The sequence below is a fragment of the Lepisosteus oculatus genome, chromosome 25 (genome assembly GCF_040954835.1).
Source record: "Lepisosteus oculatus isolate fLepOcu1 chromosome 25, fLepOcu1.hap2, whole genome shotgun sequence".
In the NCBI taxonomy this organism is placed as follows: domain Eukaryota; kingdom Metazoa; phylum Chordata; class Actinopteri; order Semionotiformes; family Lepisosteidae; genus Lepisosteus; species Lepisosteus oculatus.
Window position 1 is genome coordinate 9,197,852 of NC_090720.1, and position 18,615 is coordinate 9,216,466.

The 18,615-nt window shown below is 47.2% G+C and overlaps 1 protein-coding gene and 1 long non-coding RNA gene across 9 annotated transcripts in view; one reads left to right on the forward strand and one right to left on the reverse strand.

Annotated features, from left to right (window-relative positions):
* Positions 1 to 336: 336 nt before the first annotated feature.
* On the reverse strand, positions 337 to 4,836 carry LOC107075547 (uncharacterized). The gene is made up of 2 exons (XR_001477056.2): positions 4,755 to 4,836; positions 337 to 999 (listed from the first exon to the last, which is right to left on the reverse strand). It is a non-coding gene; the product is annotated as an uncharacterized lncRNA (long non-coding RNA).
* A 215-nt stretch (positions 4,837 to 5,051) lies between these two features.
* Positions 5,052 to 18,615, forward strand: part of camta1a (calmodulin binding transcription activator 1a) — a 420,451-nt gene continuing 406,887 nt past the window's right edge. For 7 of the 8 annotated variants that reach the window (XM_069184063.1, XM_069184064.1, XM_069184065.1 and 4 more), the window contains exons 1-2: positions 5,052 to 5,144; positions 14,158 to 14,259. In XM_069184063.1, the coding sequence (XP_069040164.1) occupies positions 5,120 to 5,144; positions 14,158 to 14,259 (127 nt within the window). In that variant the 5' untranslated portion in view covers positions 5,052 to 5,119. The remainder of the gene's footprint in view (positions 5,145 to 14,157; positions 14,260 to 18,615) is intronic. The other variant, XM_069184068.1, reaches the window with a different exon arrangement.

An 18,615-nucleotide genomic window follows, 5' to 3' on the forward strand; every position in this document is an offset into this window, starting at 1 on the left:
ACCCGAGCATTTACCCCTTATCTGCAGTATACTGCCTGCTTTCTCTCCATTAACCAGCTATTAATTCAAGAACTTACATTGACTTGAATGCCCACCAATTGCATTGTAATACTCTGTCTTTTACGAGGGACTTCAACATCCTCCTGAAAACCTAAACATGCCGTTTAGCTCCACCTGAGCACTCCATTACATGATTAATGATAATTAACAGAGCTATGAGTAGGTGTGCTTGAACCTCCGGGACCAGGGCTGGTCACCCCCGACCTACAGTATGTCCTCAAACATGTGTAAAAACAGGTAATCGCATGCTATCAACCTCAGTCCGGGACAGTGCAGTTCATACTGCCAGCTCTTTATTAAAACCGAAATTCTCTAACCATTAAGCAGTTACAAAGGTCTTGCGAGCATAAAGAATTCTAATTAATACGTAAAGTCAACTGATATGTAACAAAACATCATATTGCAAATTACAGCTGGTCGTTAAGTATGTAATCGATTAAATTGGTAGATTATAATCTTAAATCGATGGAGGCCCTGTAGTGACCGCCTTTAAAGAGTGAAGGTACTGTATCAGACCTTACTATTGTATCAGACTTTTACTAATTGTGTTTTACATTATTCCTTATTTAAACTGAATTAGCCTCTGTCTCAGCGTGAGGCAGGAGTCTGTGCTTGAAGACTACTATCCATTTTTGTCCATTTTCTTGTCCGATGTTCGGGTGAAACGCTACCATGAAACACGCTTCTGTTGCCCATTTCATCATATCACCAGGCGCCCAACTTCCTTCACACTCTGTCTCTGTCACGTTTTTTTTTTTCCCCAACAAACACGCATTTGTTACTTTAGCCTCCGGTGATATCGACGGTCAGGGCTCCACTCAGACAGTCGCTCTCCGAATACCGCTTCCAAACAGCGTGACTCCTGCTCGCTGCCCAGACACCGGCGCTTCTCTGCAGAACACAGCGCGTCACTGGCGCTCTAGCTGGGGAAACCACCTACTGCAGGAAGAGAAAACACGAGGGATTCAGAGCCAAGAAAATAATTCGCTCCTTTGAAAACGCGTTCTGAGACCCAAAGCGAGGAGCTTCTAAAATAGCTCAATCGGGCGTTTTGTGACGATGACGATAAAGCGACTTAGTTTAAGGGCAAAACGCGGCTGTGTCAGTTCTCACCGAAATGATCAACTGAGATTGCGGTTCCTCGTCACTCTCGACCCGTAAAATGCTGATTTTGAGAATTTCACACGACATTTGGAAGTAGACAGCCGGGCAGGGCACGACACAGACATTCGCGTCGTCGTAATCCCAGAAGCTACTACAACGTTTAGCTTGAGACGTGTAACTTTTTATCTTCATCCGCTGAGGAGAACCGATCGAGCCTCGCCGCGTGCCAAACGTGTCAATATTATCGATCGGCAAACTGACGATATGCGTCAACAAACCGAGCGAAGACAGGAACCTGTCCGAGCTCCTTCTACGCGGTACTTTATCCGTTTCCAAAGATTAAAAAAGAAACAGATGTAAAGAACACGCTGAAACCATTGCCCCCGGGTATTTCACATCCCCAATTCCCGAAGGAACCCTCAAATATTTTCGGAAGCCTGCATCTCGCCTCCAGTCTGCCTCTTTTCTAGGTCTTCGGGTAACAACCGGAATTATGAAACCAATCCGAAGGAAATAAAAGTTTGTGAAAAGGCCGGTAGCGTAAAACAAGCGAATCGCCTCAGTCACGTCTGAGGTCCGGCGTTTACACCACACTGGAGTTGCAGATCTCTGGACACAGCGGGCGTGTGACTTGAACGTGCAGATTTATCGAAGTGGTCTGCGAAGTCTAACGTGAATTTATGTCATTCAACAAACTTGTTTTTTTTTTAAATCTAGCATGCACACCCTAATTTAATGAAGATTCCATATGTGAAAGCGTGATTATTATTATTATTCACCAACGAGCTCGAAGACACGGCTTCTTGAAGTTAATCCAAACTACTGCGACACGGGTTCCAGCGCCATCCGTCAGGGGAAAGGGTCAACAAGACGGCTTTCTTAACGCGTCTTCGATTCGACAAAGTTGATTGAATACTCATCCAGGATTAGCTATCCGAGTTTTTCCTCCCCGGGGAGAATTTGAAAAGAAAGCGGAACTTAGTGGATTTATTTAGGCGACCATCGCTTGTTAAGCTTTAAAAAAACAACAACAACCCTGCTTCTGCATTTACCCCGCCGACACTCAGCTATCAGCTTTCAATTAACTATATGCGCGCTAGATTAGGTTCACATTAGTACAATTAGAATTCCAAGAAGAAAAACAATGATTATCCCCTGCAACACTGGCTTAAATCACGATAAAGACATAGCGTAATAATGTACCTTATTAACAGAGTAAGCAGGAAGCCGACTCAAACATGTAGATTTAGGAATCCCAATAATTCAATACAGTATTGCCTGACGGGCGAAAGGGGGAGTTATTGCGCTTCACAGGCAAGAAAAACAACAGGCAAGACTAAACACAAGCCAGGATTAACACCGAAAAAAGCGAAACTTTTTCGCGTTATTGCGCGACGCCCATTCTCTCTCAATTAATCCCTTTCGCTTTCTGTAAGGAAGACATTGGGCTTCTAACCGTTAAGAAAGCGGCCTTGTGAATTCTAAAGAGACCGGCAACCTTCTCGACAACAGTTCTTAAATTAAAAAAATAAATAAATAAAATAATTAGGTGGGACTATTAAAAAATCCCGTTTGGGCATAAATACATACTGCTAATCCTTTCTGAATGACATTATCGGACGTGTGCAACCAAAGTAAACAAGGGAGGAATAACGCATTCACTTTCAGACGTTAGCGATGTGACCCGATATGTGCTTCATATCGGGTAACACTGCAATCTTCCTGCTGTGGTCCGCATGGAAGAAAGTGCTTTGAAACTCCGCGCAACTTTGAGAAAGCTGTTTCGGTGCGCCTTTTTTTAAAAAAAAAAACCCAACAACACTGAAGGCATTGCTCCCGCGGGTTCAATTCGCACGCCTCGCCCTCAGCCTGTTCCGGCTCTCCAGCCGGGAGCTGTCCGTTCAGCACCCCGGCTCGCTCTCCACCGCCGGCGACGTTCACACACAAAGAAAACGCATCTAGGTCGTGTCCCGAAAGCCAGAAAGCGATACGACCGATTCTTGAAGGCTCCGGCTGTACTGGGCTCAAACACCTGGCAAGGTCGACTGTGCTGGTCTAACTTTACACAAATGGTTGGCGGTGTCGGGCGCTGAAGCTGCTGGCTGGGGGACATCGGAGGGGCAGTTTACTGCTTTTCAACCCTTACAATACCGGCGGCTGACACGAGCAGAACGGGGACCCCTTTTCCGAGCGATTATTTTGGGTTTTTTTTTTTCAGTGTAGCTCCTCTTTTCCGGTGAACAGTCCGGGGAGCAATACATTTTGAAAAGAACTTCTGGGGCCAATTCAGTCTATCGACTTTAATCTCCCCGGTATCACCCGCCCACTAGGTACCACCTCGCCCGGCCACACGGACCTATGCGCTATGTTTATGGCGGGGCTGTGACTTGCTTAACCGGCCGCTATCGGCTCCATCGCCCCCGGACTGGAAAGCCCTCCGGGAGAGAACAACCTGTTCTCACAGTGAGCGACACATTTCGATATTGCTCATTCGAGCCGGGTAAATGGCCGTGTTTCTCCTACCAAGTCTCTAAGTTTTGAAGGTTTTTATATATTTTTTTTAGGAAACTTAAACAAAAAAAACAACCCCGCCTGTCAAACTGGGTATTCCGGTCAGACAAGCTCACACGCGGGTGCAGAACCCAGCTCCTGGAGTGGAGCTGGATCTGTCCGCCCGCTTTCATCGCGATGCCCGGCTGGAGGGGCTCCCGTGTGGCGGACACCTGTGTGGAGCACCTCAGCCCCGAGTGATCACTGCGTCTTCACCACCTGTCCGCCGTTGACGACGGACAGCGGCGAGGAAAACCGATCCGGCCGCCGGACGAGCTCGGTTTCCTCGCATCGGCCCCCCCGAACAGCTGCCAGATCAGAAAACAAGCCCTTTAAAACTAAAACTAAAAGAGTGCGAAGCAGGAACTTTCTTATTCCGACGGGCCAACCCTTTGAGGGTGGGGGGGTTCGGGCGAGACAGCCAGGGACTGAGCCGGCATGCGACTCTGTGTTTTGCTACTTCTATTTTAACGGGGCTCAGCGCGTCCGGGACGCGGCGGAGGAGCAAGAGATGGCGATTGCATTAAAGAGACTGAGCTCCCAACCCCGGTTCAGCCGAGGCGACCCTCTCCTAAGACACCAATGTGGCCTTTAACACGGGCAGCGCGAACAACCGGGAGAGACCGGGCGGAGTACAGTACGTTGCGGGCCAGCCGAGTAACAGACGCACGCAGCCCAAGGTCGTGGTTTCCAGAACAACGGCTCTTATAATTCTTTCTGTTACAAGTCCCGGTACACGCCTGCGGCGCAAGATGATACTGGAGAAAGCGCTCGTCGGGAGCTCGGTGCGGAGGAACAGCCGACGTGCCGTAGTCGGGGATGATGTTAGCCTTCACGTGTACCTCAGCCATTATAAATATAAACTCATATTGCCAAGCAACCACGATATATGTCCCCCACCCGTTTTCTACAAGGCAACGCAGAAAAGGCAAAGCGTGTGTGTAGGTTACACAAAGGCAGCGTCCGCTGCCACCATACAGTGGGTGATAACGGATTTCTATAAACGGTAATAATATTAGCAGACACCACATGAAACCCACCATTCCAATTATTCCTTCCCAAAATTGCAGTCACCGAGCGTCCATGACTCAGAACCAACACGACTTACATCGTACAGCGCTTATTGGCTGAGAGCTTGTCAAGGTGTCCCTAAATATTAACTCTTGACCAATGAAGGGCTGGATGGCCCGTGAGGGCGGGATATTTTGTCGTAAGTCGCGGGCCATTGGCTGGCATCCCTGGCAGTCACCTCGACTTCCACCAATGGGAGCGGGGAATTCGTTGGGGCTCGCCTGCTGCTCCCCCCCCCCCCCCGCCCTCCCCCCCGCGTGCTGTCCTAGCCGTGCACGCGCGTGGTCCCCCCGGTCGCGAGGAGGAGGAGGAGGATGTGGCGCGCGGAGGGGAAATGGCTGCCGAAAACAAGCCGGAAGGTAAGAGAGAAATAACGGAATTAATTTTTCATTTTTACCAAAATGCAATTTATTTGGTTTAAAACCCAGAAGAGGGGAGGACGGAGCGGGAGACTCGTAGAGCTTTTGAAAACCCCGTGGGTCCAATATTTCTTCCGAAATAGAAAAAGCCGAGGAGAAATGTCCATGTATTAAAAGCAAGGGGACTGAAATAGCGGAAAATTATATATATTTTAATTTTTTTTATTCTGTCCTTCAGTATTACCGAGCGTAACGTAAGTGTCAGCACGCAGACACCAAGTGTCAACTTCTGTTTTTACCTCATAATGTCGCGAAAGGCAATTTCCCCTTAAATCACCCATTTGCATCACGGCGAAATACTGTAAATGCATGAATTTTCCCCGTTTCTGATCTTAAACTAGGATTCCTCTACATTGATAGCTAGCTACAGTAGGAAAGAACAAATTGAAGTACAGTAACGTCAGTATATTCGGGATGTGATCAGGCGAGGAAGAGCAGGTATAGACGGGCTATTTAATAGTGATGTTATACAAACGGGATTGATTTTTCCCCCAAGCTAGTGACTTGTGTTGTTTCTTAACAACTGGATCCCCTAGTACCGTATTAAAACGAAATACGCTCAGAAAAAACGCACGCTTTGCGAGAAATCCCACGATTAGGTGGCACATCGTTTTCAAAGAATGCGCTGCGAACACGCAGACGTTTGTGGCAATGTTGTTCGGAGACGATATTACGATAGAAGCGGGCTGCCTTTTTTCTCCCCGAGTCATTTTAAACGCGTGTATGTTTAGTGGCTAAAGAGGACGGCGTGAGGACATCTGAAATTAATCTCGAAAGCACGTTCTCGGTGCGGGGTGGGAAAAAAAGCAGTTAAGCAGGTGTTTAAAAATGATATTTTAGTATGTCAAAGTGAATTGAAAACTGCTCTTGCCGCCCACCCCACACAGGAACGCGAGGAAACAAACCTACTTTATTCTTACTACTGTTTCGTCTCGGCGTGTCGCTTGTATTCTGTTCCTTCTGCTTATCAATATATTTAAATGTCAGGAATTATACTATAACAAATCGATGTATGGCACAGCACCGGGGATAATTAAAATGCGATATGACATTAAAACAGGACTTCGGCGATAAAAATAATAATAATTAGTTTAATTAAGCGCATCCGAATAATGCAAAAACGGATACAAAACGAGCCACTGAATCTTTCCGTACCGCTCACATTTTGAAAACAAAAATCAAGCAATCGTAAAACTAGCAGCGTTTCAAATAAGAGTGCGACGGCTACTACTGAAACAACGACACGGCATGGGAACCGGAATGCTGATGGAGATGCCGGCCACATTAGTTTTTAGTGTTATGAAATTAATTGGGAAGGGTTGTTACAAGGTTAGTACACCATTCGGTGGGATCTCTGTACTGAACGGGCTCCGAGTCACACAGCTGAGAGGGTCGGGGGACAAAGTGTTATTTCCAAGCCATATCCCCGTTTTTGTCATAAGCCACTGGATAGATACACGAAACGAAGGTGTAGCGGATCCCGGAAAAGTCATCCTTCATGGCGTTTTGTCGGGGAAAAAACACTGTATCTTTAAAAATAATATTTTATCCCAGCGAACGTTGGGGGGCGGCCAGCAGGTGGCGACAGAGAGAGGGAAAGCGCCAATACAGAACCGTAGGTGAAATCTATGGCTGTAATTAACCCGAATCTTTGAGCGTTTAGGCGGAATGGAAACCGTGTAATCACAGTAGAGAGAATAAAATCTAATTTCATTTCCACTAATTAATTCCTGATTGCCAAAAAAAAGTGGATATTAAGCTCTAGGTAATGGGAGAAGCTAGCATGCTGTGTTATAATTATAAACAAGGACATCAGTTTAGATTTTGTAAAAAAAAAAACTTTAACTCCTTCTAAACGAAATCGTTTCGTGTTCCCATCGCCTCACAGTTTAATTGAAAAGTTTTCTTAGTCTGAAGCACAGATTGAGAAACGTGTACACCAAGGGGACATTTATTTCCAGTTTATACCATCAGTTTTCATTAAGTACGGACAGTGTAAACTGAGAATTCTTCAGTATTATTCAGAGTCAACACGATGATTTCAACGGAATACATATTAATTCATCGTTTTCTGGGTGTCGTTTTTTTTTTTTTGCTTAAAATTGTCTCATAATAAAACTGCGCATTTTCACTTTTAAACTCAAGCTCCGTGTATATCCTTTGGTAGGCTTTTTTAAAAGAAATACCAGAAGGTGGCGGTGTTGTGCTATAAAAGTCAGGTTCAGGATCCATTAATTTCTACTGTAAGAATTCCCCTTAAAGTAGAAAATAAAAAGAGAGCTCACTCTATATTTTAAGCTTAACAATAATTTATATGTTATGTCACACAGGCAATACCTTTTTTTTCACATGAACCTGCGCAATACCTGCGTTTTTCACATGAAGCACAGAGTTCCCTCGTTCTCTGTGGAGCCCCACAGTTGCTCAGGGCTTTGTAGAAACCCTGATTGGAGTGCTGACTCCAGTCGAGAGTGCTTTAAGCTAAATCAGGCTTTCTTCAGTGCTCTAATAGTGGAGGTGGGGTCCTGTGGCACGTATTTTAGATGAGACCATTGACCTACGTTAAGGCTCGATCACTACAGCCAGAAATGCCCCGGAGTGCCACCTGTTCAGGTGGCAGCTGGCTCTATTATGCTGTCCCCAGAGTCGTCCAGCGACCTTTTTTCTTTGACATCGAATGCGGTGAAATAAGGTAAACACAGTGTTTCCGAGCCCGGGTTCTCTCTAGTCAAGCGAACATGTCCGTTCGGGCTCCTCCAGTTCTGGTCCTGGACGTCCAGACAGAAGGCCCGCAGGTCTCCCAGATCTCTTTACAGCAGCACTACCTGAAGAACAGGGAGAAGCTGTTGAAGTGGTCCAGCTAAGCCTGTAATGAGCTAATTAAGGTCGTTAAGAGCTGGGCTGAGATGAAAGCTCATAGATGCAGGATTGGGCAGCTCTGCTTCAGAGGTTTTCCTGATGCTGGACATTTGTTGGGTTTAAATGTGGCACTTGTGTGATTAATCTCCAATTCCTGGCTTTCTCCTGTTCTAAGAAAAGCCAGGAGGACAGCGCTTTCGTTGTCTGATCAGCCTGTGTCCTTCTGTGTGCTCACGCAGCTGAAGGATGCAATAGCCATTTCCCAAAACGCTGGATTGGATTTTCCCCAAATCCACAAGAATTCCCCCTGCACTGTGGAAATCCCAGATTGAATTCAGTGGTGACTTGTTGTTTGGGTCAGGATCGGGAGTGACACAGTGTGAGTGGGGAAGAGTGAGAGGCAGTAGGATCAGGAGTGACAAAGTATGAGTAGGGAGGAGTGAGAGGCAGTAGGATCAGGAGTGACACAGTGTGAGTGGGGAGGAGTGAGAGGCAGTAGGATCAGGAGTGACTCAGTGGCAGTGGGGAGGAGTGAGAGGCAGTAGGATCAGGAGTGACACAGTGGCAGTGGGGAGGAGTGAGGGGCAGTAGGATCAGGAGTGACACAGTGTGAGTGGGGAGGAGTGAGAGGCAGTAGGATCAGGAGTGACTCAGTGTGAGTGGGGAGGAGTGAGAGGCAGTAGGATCAGGAGTGACACAGTGTGAGTGGGGAGGAGTGAGAGGCAGTAGGATCAGGAGAAACTCAGTGTGAGTGGGGAGGAGTGAGAGGCAGTAGGATCAGGAGTGACTCAGTGACAGTAGGGAGGAGTGAGAGGCAGTAGGATCAGGAGTGACACAGTGTGAGTGGGGAGGAGTGAGAGGCAGTAGGATCAGGAGTGACACAGTGTGAGTGGGAGGAGTGAGAGGCAGTAGGATCAGGAGTGACTCAGTGACAGTGGGGAGGAGTGAGAGGCAGTAGGATCAGGAGTGACACAGTGGCAGTGGGGAGGAGTGAGAGGCAGTAGGATCAGGAGTGACACAGTGGCAGTGGGGAAGAGTGAGAGGCAGTAGGATCAGGAGTGACTCAGTGGCAGTGGGGAGGAGTGAGAGGCAGTAGGTTCAGGAGTGACACAGTGGCAGTGGGGAGGAGTGAGAGGCAGTAGGATCAGGAGTGACGCAGTGGCAGTGGGGAGGAGTGAGAGGCAGTAGGATCAGGAGTGACACAGTGGCAGTGGGGAGGAGTGAGATTCCTCACCACCACAAAGCCCTGCTGAGCCAAGAGCTGAGCCCAAAACAGAGCCCCCTGAGCCAGCTGGTCCTGAGGCTCACCGACCTGAGCCACACCAACCCTAACCAGCCTCAGGACAGCACTGCTAGAGCACCACAACCCAGACTCAACCACATCACAGCACAGATAAAACAACAATATCTCACACACTGGGACACACACACACAAACACAACATAAACTGGAATGCTACAGAACCCTAAACAGACAATACACACTAGCTGAATACTTGACCAAAATAAAAAATAAACAGAAACAGACCCTGACGAAGTACAGGCTCAGTGACCACAGCCTGGCCATAGAAACTGGGCGACACAGGCAGACCTGGCTGCCCAGAGAGGACAGGCTGTGCTCCCACTGCCAGCGGGGAGAAATAGAGACAGAGGTGCACTTCCTACTGCACTGTGACAGATACTCTGGGATTAGAGAAACATTCTTCCCGAAATTCAGAAATCTAATCCCAGAGTTCCCACACCTGCCAGAGTCACAACGGGTCCCAATCCTACTGGGAGAGGGAGGAGGGAACTCAGTTGATCTGGCAGCCCAGTATGTGATCTCCTGTCACAGCCTGAGGAACAGTGAGTCTGTCTCCCAATAATGCTCCAGCCGCCTACAGTATATGTCAATATTTTATAATATGTCTTTGTTGTAAATGTCTGTAACATGTCTGTAGATTTTATTTTACTTCTAATTTTTGTCTTGTTCCATGTTAATTTTATTATTTTTATTTGCTTTGACAACACTGATTGTACGGTCATGCTAATAAAGCACCTTGAATTGAATTGAATTGAGAGGCAGTAGGATCAGGAGTGACACAGTGGCAGTGGGGAGGAGTGAGAGGTAGTAGGATCAGGAGTGACTCAGTGGCAGTGGGGAGGAGTGAGAGGCAGTAGGATCAGGAGTGACTCAGTGGCAGTGGGGAGGAGTGAGAGGCAGTAGGATCAGGAGTGACACAGTGTGAGTGGGGAGGAGTGAGAGGCAGTAGGATCAGGAGTGACACAGTGGCAGTGGGGAGGAGTGAGAGGCAGTAGGATCAGGAGTGACTCAGTGGCAGTGGGGAGGAGTGAGAGGCAGTAGGATCAGGAGTGACACAGTGTGAGTAGGGAGGAGTGAGAGGCAGTAGGATCAGGAGTGACACAGTGGCAGTGGGGAGGAGTGAGAGGCAGTAGGATCAGGAGTGACACAGTGTGAGTGGGGAGGAGTGAGAGGTAGTAGGATCAGGAGTGACACAGTGGCAGTGGGGAGGAGTGAGAGGCAGTAGGATCAGGAGTGACACAGTGGCAGTGGGGAGGAGTGAGAGGCAGTAGGATCAGGAGTGACACAGTGGCAGTGGGGAGGAGTGAGAGGCAGTAGGATCAGGAGTGACACAGTGTGAGTGGGGAGGAGTGAGAGGCAGTAGGATCAGGAGTGACACAGTGTGAGTGGGGAGGAGTAAGAGGCAGTAGGATCAGGAGTGACTCAGTGGCAGTGGGGAGGAGTGAGAGGCAGTAGGATCAGGAGTGACACAGTGTGAGTGGGGAGGAGTGAGAGGTAGTACTGTAGGATCAGGAGTGACTCAGTGGCAGTGGGGAGGAGTGAGAGGCAGTAGGATCAGGAGTGACTCAGTGACAGTGGGGAGGAGTGAGAGGCAGTAGGATCAGGAGTGACTCAGTGGCAGTGGGGAGGAGTGAGAGGCAGTAGGATCAGGAGTGACACAGTGGCAGTGGGGAGGAGTGAGAGGCAGTAGGATCAGGAGTGACACAGTGGCAGTGGGGAGGAGTGAGAGGCAGTAGGATCAGGAGTGACACAGTGTGAGTGGGGAGGAGTGAGAGGCAGTAGGATCAGGAGTGACACAGTGGCAGTGGGGAGGAGTGAGGGGCAGTAGGATCAGGAGTGACTCAGTGGCAGTGGGGAGGAGTGAGAGGCAGTAGGATCAGGAGTGACTCAGTGGCAGTGGGGAGGAGTGAGAGGCAGTAGGATCAGGAGTGACAGAGTGGCAGTGGGGAGGAGTGAGGGGCAGTAGGATCAGGAGTGACTCAGTGGCAGTGGGGAGGAGTGAGAGGCAGTAGGATCAGGAGTGACACAGTGGCAGTGGGGAGGAGTGAGAGGCAGTAGGATCAGGAGTGACACAGTGTGAGTGGGGAGGAGTGAGAGGTAGTACTGTAGGATCAGGAGTGACACAGTGTGAGTGGGGAGGAGTGAGAGGCAATAGGATCAGGAGTGACACAGTGTGAGTGGGGAGGAGTGAGAGGCAGTAGGATCAGGAGTGACACAGTGTGAGTGGGGAGGAGTGAGAGGCAATAGGATCAGGAGTGACACAGTGTGAGTGGGGAGGAGTGAGAGGCAGTAGGATCAGAAGTGACAGTGTGAGTGGGGAGGAGTGAGAGGCAGTAGGATCAGGAGTGACTCAGTGTGAGTGGGGAGGAGTGAGAGGCAGTAGGATCAGGAGTGACTCAGTGGCAGTGGGGAGGAGTGAGAGGCAGTAGGATCAGGAGTGACTCAGTGGCAGTGGGGAGGAGTGAGAGGCAGTAGGATCAGGAGTGACTCAGTGGCAGTGGGGAGGAGTGAGAGGCAGTAGGATCAGGAGTGACTCAGTGACAGTGGGGAGGAGTGAGGGGCAGTAGGATCAGGAGTGACTCAGTGGCAGTGGGGAGGAGTGAGAGGCAGTAGGATCAGGAGTGACACAGTGGCAGTGGGGAGGAGTGAGAGGCAGTAGGATCAGGAGTGACACAGTGTGAGTGGGGAGGAGTGAGAGGTAGTACTGTAGGATCAGGAGTGACACAGTGTGAGTGGGGAGGAGTGAGAGGTAGTAGGATCAGGAGTGACTCAGTGGCAGTGGGGAGGAGTGAGAGGCAGTAGGATCAGGAGTGACTCAGTGGCAGTGGGGAGGAGTGAGAGGTAGTAGGATCAGGAGTGACTCAGTGGCAGTGGGGAGGAGTGAGGGGCAGTAGGATCAGGAGTGACACAGTGTGAGTGGGGAGGAGTGAGAGGTAGTAGGATCAGGAGTGACACAGTGTGAGTGGGGAGGAGTGAGAGGCAGTAGGATCAGGAGTGACTCAGTGGCAGTGGGGAGGAGTGAGAGGCAGTAGGAGGTGGTCTTCTCCCTTTGCCCTTCAGTTACCCAGGACAGCTGAGCAGGAACTCATCCCAGCGCAGATTCCATGGGAGAACTCTGCTGATAATCCCTGCTGCACTGACAGGCAATGACTTCCCAGTCCTGAGTCCTGCGCCCAGAGGGAACCACCAGCAAGCCTTGTCGGCTGGGCATTCCAGTGAGCTCCTAAGAGTCGCTGTGAACTTTCTGATTCCTGACTGGGTGCAAGGGTGCTCAGCTGGTCGGCACTTTTGTCTGATGGTGATAAATTATGCCACCGGCTGGTTTAAAGTTTTAGATGTGTGGACCAGAATACATCCTCTCAGGCCTTCCTTTCTCAATATATTCCCTTTTAATTTCTTATTCAAAGGTCAACAGTTTATGCTTTAACTTGATCTAATTTGTGTCTCAACATGAGATTTGTATAGCTACAAATAGCACTCATTAATTACGGTATAGCACTCATGCACGATTTCTTTCTTTTCCTTCTAATATTTCACTCCCACAAGTTTCTTTTTTATCTTCTGGTCCCTTACTGAAACTTATCTTTTATTAAATTAAATGAAGGGGAAGCTTTTCTTGTGCTGATCTCCTATATCAATGAAATCCACTGCTGCCCCAACAGTCTGGAGTTAGAAGAAAATTAAATTTGCCGGATAACTTTATACTGTTCAGACATCATTATGCAGGAGTTTGTGCCACAGACGATCAGGGTTAAGATTTTAATTTTCAATTAAATTGCTTAAGCAGGGATAAATGAAAACCCCTCTCCTTCACAAGCTGCTGAAAGGATCTGTACCATCCCAAATCCGCAGTTTAACAAGTCTCACCTGGGCTCCGAAGGCCCTCGGTATCGATTCCAGAGCTTGATTCGCCAAACCAGAGCTAAAAAACAAATCGACCCGAATCAGCGAACGCCAGGCTCACAATAAGCCTGATTACTGGCTGCTTCAGTAATCATCAGGGAGGCACGTCTTGGTAAATTAGTAATAATAGGAGGGGGAAAAAGTGCCACCAGCAAAAAGAATAGAACTAAAAAAACCCGCAAAGAACAGTTTTGCTCTTATTTATTATTTTATCTTAAAAATACTCTAAATATTCTTCAGAGCTAATGGATCATTTGCTCATCGGCTTCTGTTTTTTTTTTAATTCTGCGTCCTAGCAGTAAGTCGTTCCAAGGTCTAGGCAAAGCAGTGTCCAGGAGTGCGGTTTTAGTTGCCGTGAGTTACTCCACGGGACAGATCAGCGTCGTTAAGGCCATACGCCACCGCAGACTAATTAAGGACTTGCTGTAGTACATGGACCCATCTTCAGGTGGACTAGCGTAACGTTAGTTACTTCGCCAGTGCCCGAACGTTACGTTTACGTCCGTAAATTCAGCCTCTGCTCGCGAATGCCTGAGATCCCTTCCGCTGGCACCGTGCGAAGCCCGTCGTACGATCTGCGCCTCTGACTGTGAAAGGCATTGCCTGCAGCAGGAGAGCCTGGTGGTAAAGCGCAGGTGGACGGTGAATAGGAAGAGCTGTCCCCTCAGCAGAGCAGTGAGCTCGCTGGACTGCATGACAAAGCGCATGGGGGTCGCATGGTAAAGTCCCACTAGCTACCCGGCGGTGTTGAACTGGTGTAGGCGAAATTCCTGTTATGTGCATGGGGTGGTGGGGGAAAACTGTAATAATTGCTGGGCAGCTGCACAGCAGAGGAATGCTCCTTTTCCTAGATTTTTTTTTTCTTCTGCTCTTTTCTTGCTTCCCGAAGGACTGAAGAAAATACGTAATCTGGATCGAATGTACAGATCAGCTGTCTGTTATGCCGGCCATGCTCCTGCTAAGGGTGTCAGTGATGAAACAGAAATTAACAGTAAGAGTTGGTTATTAATATTGCATCAGTGACATCGCTTGAAGGGCTGGTAGCTGGGTGATCTATTATTCATTCATCGATTCATTTATTTACTTATTTCATTCCCCCCAGCCCCCCACACTTTTGAAAGTTATTTATAGAGGTCGTGCTGGTGATTGAAGTACCTAGTTTACAGGGGCATGTTGTCAATATGAGGTTTTTGCATTACAGTGAGACTGACAGTAGGAGGCTGGAGTCATTGACACACAGACACACGATGAGTCAAAATGTTATGACACCAGCTCATGTGCCGCGATCATATTCTTAAGTCACTCTGCATGACTTAATCCGACACCAAATTAATGGTGCTAAGTGAATTTGTGAGACCTGTTCAGGGAGTGTGATGAAGTTTTAAGGCAGAAGCTCATATCCATTACAGAACACATTTATTCATGTGCTGAAATTGAGTAGTTAGAGATTTCTGTCGTGCTCAATCACCACACACATGCCTTTTCTGTGTTCGTGAATAATTGACTGATCAGGTTGTCGCAGCATCTTCTCGTGCAGAGCAGTACCGTGAAAATTTAACACAAAACATCAGCTACATGACTCACGTGTGTCATTCAGTTCTTACGCTTGCATGGAACAATTCTTGCTTCTTCAAAATAGCAGTTTGCTTAAAAAATAGCGGGAAGAAGCCATTACTCAGCAGTTGTTCCACATTATGTCCAGTAAATTGTGCAAGACTGTTGTTCTATTATAGTCTATGTGTGTCTGTGTAGACTGAGGCTCTCTTCTGATCAGCATGGCTTTTTTCATACCAGTTGGCACTTGTACTGCTCGTATCGGTTGATACCCGTATCATTATTACCCTGTTCTGACTTGCATGGCCTCATTCGTGTGAGCTACCTTAAGGTTAAGATCCGACCCTGCTGCAGACTGCGACTCAGCTCTGCGCTGCCTGGGCGCAGGTAAAGCACTGATCTGAATAATTGCGGTTGCAGATGTGGTACCGATACGGAGCGGCTCGGTTGAGTTGCTGGGTCCTCAGCTCTCTCCTTGAGATGACATCTTCACGGCCTGGTGAGCCGGGGAAACGCAGCTCTGAGGTTAAACAACAGAGGCTGATTAGAAGACCTTCCTGCCAACATCTTAATTCAGAAAGCTTTAGCTTGTTTGTCTTTGTGCTCGCTTCACAATGCTTATGTGTGGCATGGATGAAACTAACGCTCCTTTTTTAAAAAGCAGTCCACCCACAGGATGCTTTAAAGTTTTTTGGATTGAATTTACTGATCTGTTTCAGATACAGATGCTTGTTTTCATTTAAAAAAACCTAGGATCTGTATTCCTCCTCTTGCCTGTTAAATGCAACATCAGTTTTTGTTAAGAGGCAATTAAATCATTTTCCCCCCTTCCTTTTCTAAAATTAGAAGCTGTTTTTTTTAAATAATACGTTTCCCTGTCAGGAATCACTAGACTAGAAAAAGTTTGGCTCAGGAGCCTTAGAAAATCATCCTTTTTTACTTCAATCAGCTAAATCTAATGCTGCTTAATTTGCCCTCCCTGTAACTGCATAAATGCAAGATCACATTCCTCCAAAGTTTAATAACTTTGCCATGGCTATTCAGAATTTTTTTTAAACAATTTAAAAATGACAGTTCAAGTAGGGGACAAGTTAAATTTCAGGAATGTTGTAACTTAAGATGCCGAAGTAATCAGGTTGGTAGTAATCAGTAAGGAAAAGAAGAAATCATCACTCTTTGGTAAACATAGTTTACTTACTATGAGACCGAGGTCCTCTTAACAGAGGTGACACACAAGAAGCACAGTGAAACAAGTCGGATGTAAAAAACATGCACCTCTGATAATGTGCAAACTTTATTCATTCTGTCGATTAATTTTTCATGCACGAACATCAATGCTAGTCCTTTATCATTACTGTTGTCAGCGCCCTATTGTATCTTGGCAGGTATGTCTTTACATTACTGTGTTGTTTCATATCCATTGCAGTACCAGTCGATGTTGAAGAGCTCTGGCTAGGGATACTCTGATAGCTGCACCATGAAAGCTCATGCTGTCAGGACTGGATAGGGGGGTGTGAGGGATTGTGGGGGCTTTTGTTCGAACAGTTGAAGATCTGATCCTGGTTGCATGAAATGTCTTAAGTACCGAGTGTTAGGTAAATAAATGTGGATTTCTTTTCCCTTTACTTGGCTACTGACATTGATAAGTTCAGTCCCTTTGTAGGCCACCCCTGCACTTGGGGAAACCTAATCTGATCTAGATGTACCTGGACTTGTACAAGCACTGCTGCCTGAATATAAAGGGCATTTAAGGTGAGAAAAGGTAGTTCACTGTTGGGACTGCATCCATAGAGCGTGTCTTTGAGAAACGTGGTTATGCCAAATATGTTTGTACTTTGTTGTTTGGATTGACTGGGTGTGACAGCACAGTGGTGCAGTGCTCAGCATCCCTGCCTTGCAGATCTGGGGCCCTGGGTTCAATTAAAGACCTGGGGTGCTGTCTGTGTGGAGTTTGTATGTTCTCCCCGTATTTCCATGGGTTTGCTCCCACAGTCCGAAGACATACTGGTAGGTTTATTGACTTCTGGGAAAATTGGCTCTGGTGTGGGTGTGTGCGTATTTGTGTCTGCCTGGGTCCAGCGAAGGACTGGCGTCCCATCCAGGGTGTACCCTGCCTTGTGCCCATTGCTTGCTAGGACAGGCTCCAGCTGCAACCCTGTAGTAGATAAAGTGCTTAGAAAATGAATGGATGGATTGATTGGGTGATTGGCTCAGAGTATTTCGGAGTATTCAATGAAAATGATCTTTGTGTGGCCTGGCGTGCCCGCGTGGCAGTGGGTGTGCGCGGCGCTCGTACCCGTCCGCCGGCGCGTGTGCCACTGGCTGTGCAGACGTGCGTGTGCCCGTGTGCGTCAGCGTGCTCCTGCTGAGGCAGGTTGACCAGGACCCTCCGGGTGCCCATGTTTCCTGTATGCCGGCTGATCTGTACGTGCTCGGGAGCGCTGGCCTGCATCCGAGATGTGGAGCAGCAGATAAGGGAGATTGTTTCTACATTCAGCAGTGAGCAGTCAGAAAGCAGCCCCCTCATAGACAACCAGACAATTTCTTGCAATCAAGGCCTTGTTAGAAGGGCTGGAGCCACAACAGGTTTCTGTCTAAATTGACTTCGCTGAGTTTCGCAGCAGTTTCATTGCTCCATGGTGCCTGTTCTGAAACTCAGTCTGCTATTCAGAGTTTCGGAAAAAACGAAACATGATTTAAAGCCAATAATACCCAGAAAATAAATCACCGATACAGTGCCAAAGACCTTTCTTTGCCTGTTGCTCATCTTTAAGTTTCCCAGTTATTAGCAGTATATTTTCTTCGCGCTCACACTGTCACTTCCCTCATTTAAACCAGTTTATGGAAAAAAAAAAAAAACTAATGACATCAATGCTACCGAAAAAACTTGGCCGTTGCTGCTGCTGTAGATAACGGCCATAATAGCTGTAGCGGTATAATAATATTGATGTTCATAACTTGTTAATATTCTGCTTCTTCGCAGTAACCTTGCACCAAGGTTGCTGACTGGCTGGGTTGTCTCAAGTTCAACGTGAAGTTCCAATTATATTACTGTCCATTTGCCTATTTCAGTACATGTATGACCAATCAACATTAATTCAATTCAATCTTTGCTGTAACACAGTTCATTCTAGTTTGTCATTGTACATTTAAGCTTTAGTTTATATTGTATATATATATAAACATTTTGTTTTGTCTTGTACAGGGCCTTGTCGGTTTTATAAAAAGCACTTTTTAAAATGTATCATTATTATATTCATCATATTCACATTGTAATTTGCTACCGTTTTTGGGGCAGATTAAAAAACCTGAAAATATTGGATATTCTGATATAGATTGAATGTGTTGGGGAGCACTGCATTATAACCCCGACCTACTTTCCTTTTTTGTCATTTTCAGAATTGCTCCAAGTAATGTAATAAAGATTTACATTTTCAATCTGTCAGAAAAGTGAAACATAAAGCTGTCCTTTTTAGCATGCTTGCAGACAAAAGGGAGAGGAGAAGGAGTTTGCAGTCTGGGAAGGTATTGATTTAAGATTTGTTTTTGTCAGCACTCTCCAGTCTCCTGACCTGTTCTGGTACCTTGGGTGAGCTCTGTGCAAGCCAGTGTGACCGAGATTGTAAAATCCTAAACACTTGGTTTCACCGAAAGAACCAGTGATAATCCAGAGATCAGAGCTCCACGCTAAGTAGAAAATTTAGCTTTTTTTAAAAAAAATCTGCAGAGCAGGAGGAGTGATGTCGGTGTCGAGCGTCTGTGTTCCCAGCAAGCCTGCATCAGAATGGGACAC